The sequence below is a fragment of the Populus alba genome, chromosome 7, assembly GCF_005239225.2.
Source record: "Populus alba chromosome 7, ASM523922v2, whole genome shotgun sequence".
Taxonomy (NCBI): Eukaryota; Viridiplantae; Streptophyta; class Magnoliopsida; order Malpighiales; family Salicaceae; genus Populus; species Populus alba.
In genome coordinates, this window is record NC_133290.1 from 12305856 (window position 1) to 12309557 (window position 3702).

The 3702-nt window shown below is 35.0% G+C and overlaps 1 protein-coding gene across 1 annotated transcript; it reads left to right on the forward strand.

The window, feature by feature from the left end:
- The first annotated feature begins 234 nt into the window (after window positions 1–234).
- LOC118043585 (protein SENSITIVE TO PROTON RHIZOTOXICITY 1) lies at window positions 235–1572 on the forward strand. The gene has a single exon (XM_035051602.2). It carries the CDS (start codon window positions 302–304, stop codon window positions 1376–1378), a length of 1077 nt encoding a protein of 358 aa, XP_034907493.1. The 5' UTR covers window positions 235–301; the 3' UTR covers window positions 1379–1572.
- The last annotated feature ends 2130 nt before the right edge of the window (window positions 1573–3702 follow it).

The window sequence follows — 3702 nt, forward strand, 5'->3', positions numbered from 1 at the left end:
GGTCGATCGGGTCAATGACCGGATCGGGTTTCAAAATTACGGTAATTTCCATAAAAAACACCATTTTGGGCGATTGAGGTAAGGCTGAAACATAAAGGGGTCATTGTTAAAACAATTTATTTTGGGAGGTTTACTGAGAAAATAGGTATAGTTGCGAGGGGTAAATTGACGTAAGCCGAAAGAAAAGCAGGAAAGAAAAAAAAAAAAAAGAGTTTATCAAGACCCATCCAACTTCACTGTCCCAGATAAGCCAAAGCAGAACGCCCAATCTCTCTCCCTCCCTCTCTCTCTCCCTCTGTCCATGTCAAATCCCGGCGAATCTACCCGAAATCCGACGGGATTTTCCGTCCCAATAAGTAACACAGACCCTCGAGTCCCCCTCCTGAACCTCTCAACTGTCCGTGCGAGAATGGATTCCCTTCAGCAATTCCTATCAGAATCAGTCAACAACAACACCTTAATCGGAAAAGATCAGATGGACATGGTCTCTTCCGAGATCTCCTCAGCCATACATGAAATCATTGTCAACGCTGCTGCTCTTCTGTCTTGTAACAGCAATAGCTCACAACCCTTCACGCCTCAGCCGCCGGTGCATAGTACTGCAATAAAAAAGGCCCAAGTTTTGAAAGTAGAAAATAAAGAAGAGGACAGTGAAGTCGTAGAACTTGATGCGGTAGAATTGCTCGCCGAGCATGTTCATTTTTGTGAGATTTGCGGAAAAGGGTTTAAAAGAGATGCGAATTTGCGTATGCATATGCGTGCGCATGGGAATCAGTTCAAAACCCTTGAGGCACTAGCTAAGCCTGATAAGGGTAATGAAACGATATCAGCTTCCTTTGCGGGGAAGACAAAGTTTTCTTGCCCTTTTGAAGGTTGTAATAGGAATAAGAAACACAGTAAGTTCAAGCCATTGAAGTCGGTGATTTGTGTAAGAAATCATTTTAAGAGGAGTCATTGTCCGAAGATGTATTCTTGTAATCGGTGCAACAAGAAGAGTTTTTCGGTTGTTACGGATCTGAAGAGTCATTTGAAACATTGCGGGGAGTCGAGATGGAAGTGTTCTTGTGGGACTAGTTTTTCGAGGAAGGATAAGTTGTTTGGTCATATGGCTTTGTTTGAAGGACACATGCCTGCTGTTGTTGGTGAAGAGGAGGATAGTAAGGCCAAGGAGGTGGGAGGTGGCGGCGCGGTGGATATGGAGGAGGATGAAGAAGAAGAATCGGTTGTAAAGGGAGATAATTTGAGTGGGGATTGTAATGATAATGGGTTTTTTGAGGGATTGCTTGATGGGTTTTGTTCCATGGAGGGGTATAGCTTGCAGGATGTATTGGGGTCTCCTTTTAGTGGAATCGAGGAGTTTTGTGGTCTCAGGCATTGATTGATCAGGTATATTTTCTCTGTTTTTTTTATTTTGGTCATTGTGTCTGTATATATGTATTGTATTCTTTGTAACAATAAGCCCACTATCAGTCTTGTAATTGAGAGCATAGTAGCATGCTGTATTTTTTGCAGTAGCTATGATTTTTCTGTATCACTTATCATTTCCAATAAAAGTTTCCTCTTTTTTACTTATTTGGGCTGTGATTAGCAGTTGTTTAATTAATTCAGTTACATTTTCCACCAGTGAGTTCTTCCTCTATTTCACTTACATTGATTGCTTTAGCTCTAGATCACATTGGTTATTGTTAATTTGTGCTGTATGCTTGTATCATCAGTAGGCTCAACTCGACGAAAAAAAGTGCTTATAGATCGCTGTTAATTGTTTTAAAATTCCGTGGCCATCCAGTTTTGATGAACTCAGAGGGAAGTGTTTTCAATCTACCAGAATAAAATATTTCAGCTTTTGGAAGGTTAAATCAAACCAAAGTTCTAGCTTGTTGACGGGAAATCACAATTTCAGAAGTAATTCGGTTGATTAAAGAGATATTAATGCAAATAGTCTACTGTTTGTTTCTTATGTATGTGCGAGGATGGATGCTACCTCCCTTGAAAGAAATCACTGCTTTCAAGTGGTAAGCTTTTGTTGAATAGAGATAATATATATATATATATATATATATATATATATATATATATATAGAGAGAGAGAGAGAGAGAGAGAGAGAGAGAGAGAGAGAGGGAGGGAGGGAGGGAGCTAATAACTTTTTTAATATTAGCTCCATTTCTCCCTCCGTCTTCTCTCTTTTCTAGAAAGAGGGCTATCTTGTTGAAGAATGAGGCATCTTCTCTTTCCACAGTAATTCAAATACGCAAGTGACGCTTTAGCATCCCAGAAAGGGGCAAATGAATTCCACAGTAATTCATCCCTCAGGAATTTGTTTTTATGTTTCAAAGAAAATTGATTTTTTTATTATTTTTTTTGTTTCTAAATAATTTTTTTATTGTTTTAATATGCTAAAGTTAAAAATAAAAAAAATATTTTAATATATTTTTTTTAAAAAATTACTTTTAAAAACGATAAAGTTATTTTCCCTCAAATTTTCTACTAATGCAAAAAAAAAAAAAAAAAAAAAATTCGAACTCCCAAATTCCTGGTGTTGATCGGGTAAATTGGGTTAAACAGGCTACCTTTAAATTAAAGCATTAAAAGTTAAAAAAGCAAGGGGTTAAAAATGTAAGCAAGGGGTTAAAAATGTTCTTGTTAGTCCTTACTTTGAGATTAAGAAGAAATCTGAAAATTTCCAGCTTTTAGTACTCATCTTAGTGATCTGCTTTTATTTTTTTCAATCCTTCAATTTTTTTATTCATTTTTTTTTAATTTAGTTCTATGACATCATATTTATTAAAAATTATGTTTTGTTATTTGTTTTGATTTGATTTATATAAAGCTATAGAATCTCAAAAAATTCTTTGATTTAGGTAGTTGATTGATTTTGTGAAAATCTATTTAATTTTTTTTCTTCTAAAAAATTGAAAGTTAGGAGACAGAATTGAAGAAGAGAAAAAAAATAACAGGCTTGCAATAAAAAAAAAAAATTGATCTCTCCACATTTTTGCTAAATTTGCCTGGGGATTTTGTTAGTTTCTTTTTGATGCTTTTAGTTTAGAGAATATATGTTTTAGTCCAAGAATTAATTTTGTTTACATTTTTGTTCCCAATTTGAAAGAGAAGAAAGAGAGAGAATCACCATAAAATAACGAAGAAAAGAGATATAGGTTGGACCAATTCCTCCCATGAAAAAAAATCATTCTTGATGCCGATAGGTTTCTTTCGACAAGAAAAGTCCTCTTGAAGTGTTCTTTAGTCTTCATATTGCCCAAAAAATATATAGATATGGCTTCACAAAGCTTTTTGAATTTGGGTTGATGTTGTATTTTAAAATTAGTTTTTTGCACATTTAAGATCACAAATGACTTTTTTAGGCCTCTAAAGTGTTTCTTATGTACTTTTTTGTAAATAAATGACTGGAAAATGAGTGGAAAATGAGGGTTTTTTTTTTTTTTTTTTTTATCTAAAAAGTTAAGAGCCTAACTTTTCAGCCACCTTAGTGGCCAAAGATAGATTAGACAATGACATGCTGTCGTATTTATTTTTTAAAAAACACTTCGGAAGGATTACACATCTTACACCCATTCTTGAAAAGAAAAAAAAGACCCAAGTGTGCAAACCTAAGTTTCTAGACCCACGTGCCTTTTTAAAGGCCCAAGCTTTGGCCCCTTTTTTTTTCCCTCTTTACACACAAAAATTTATATGCAATTTCT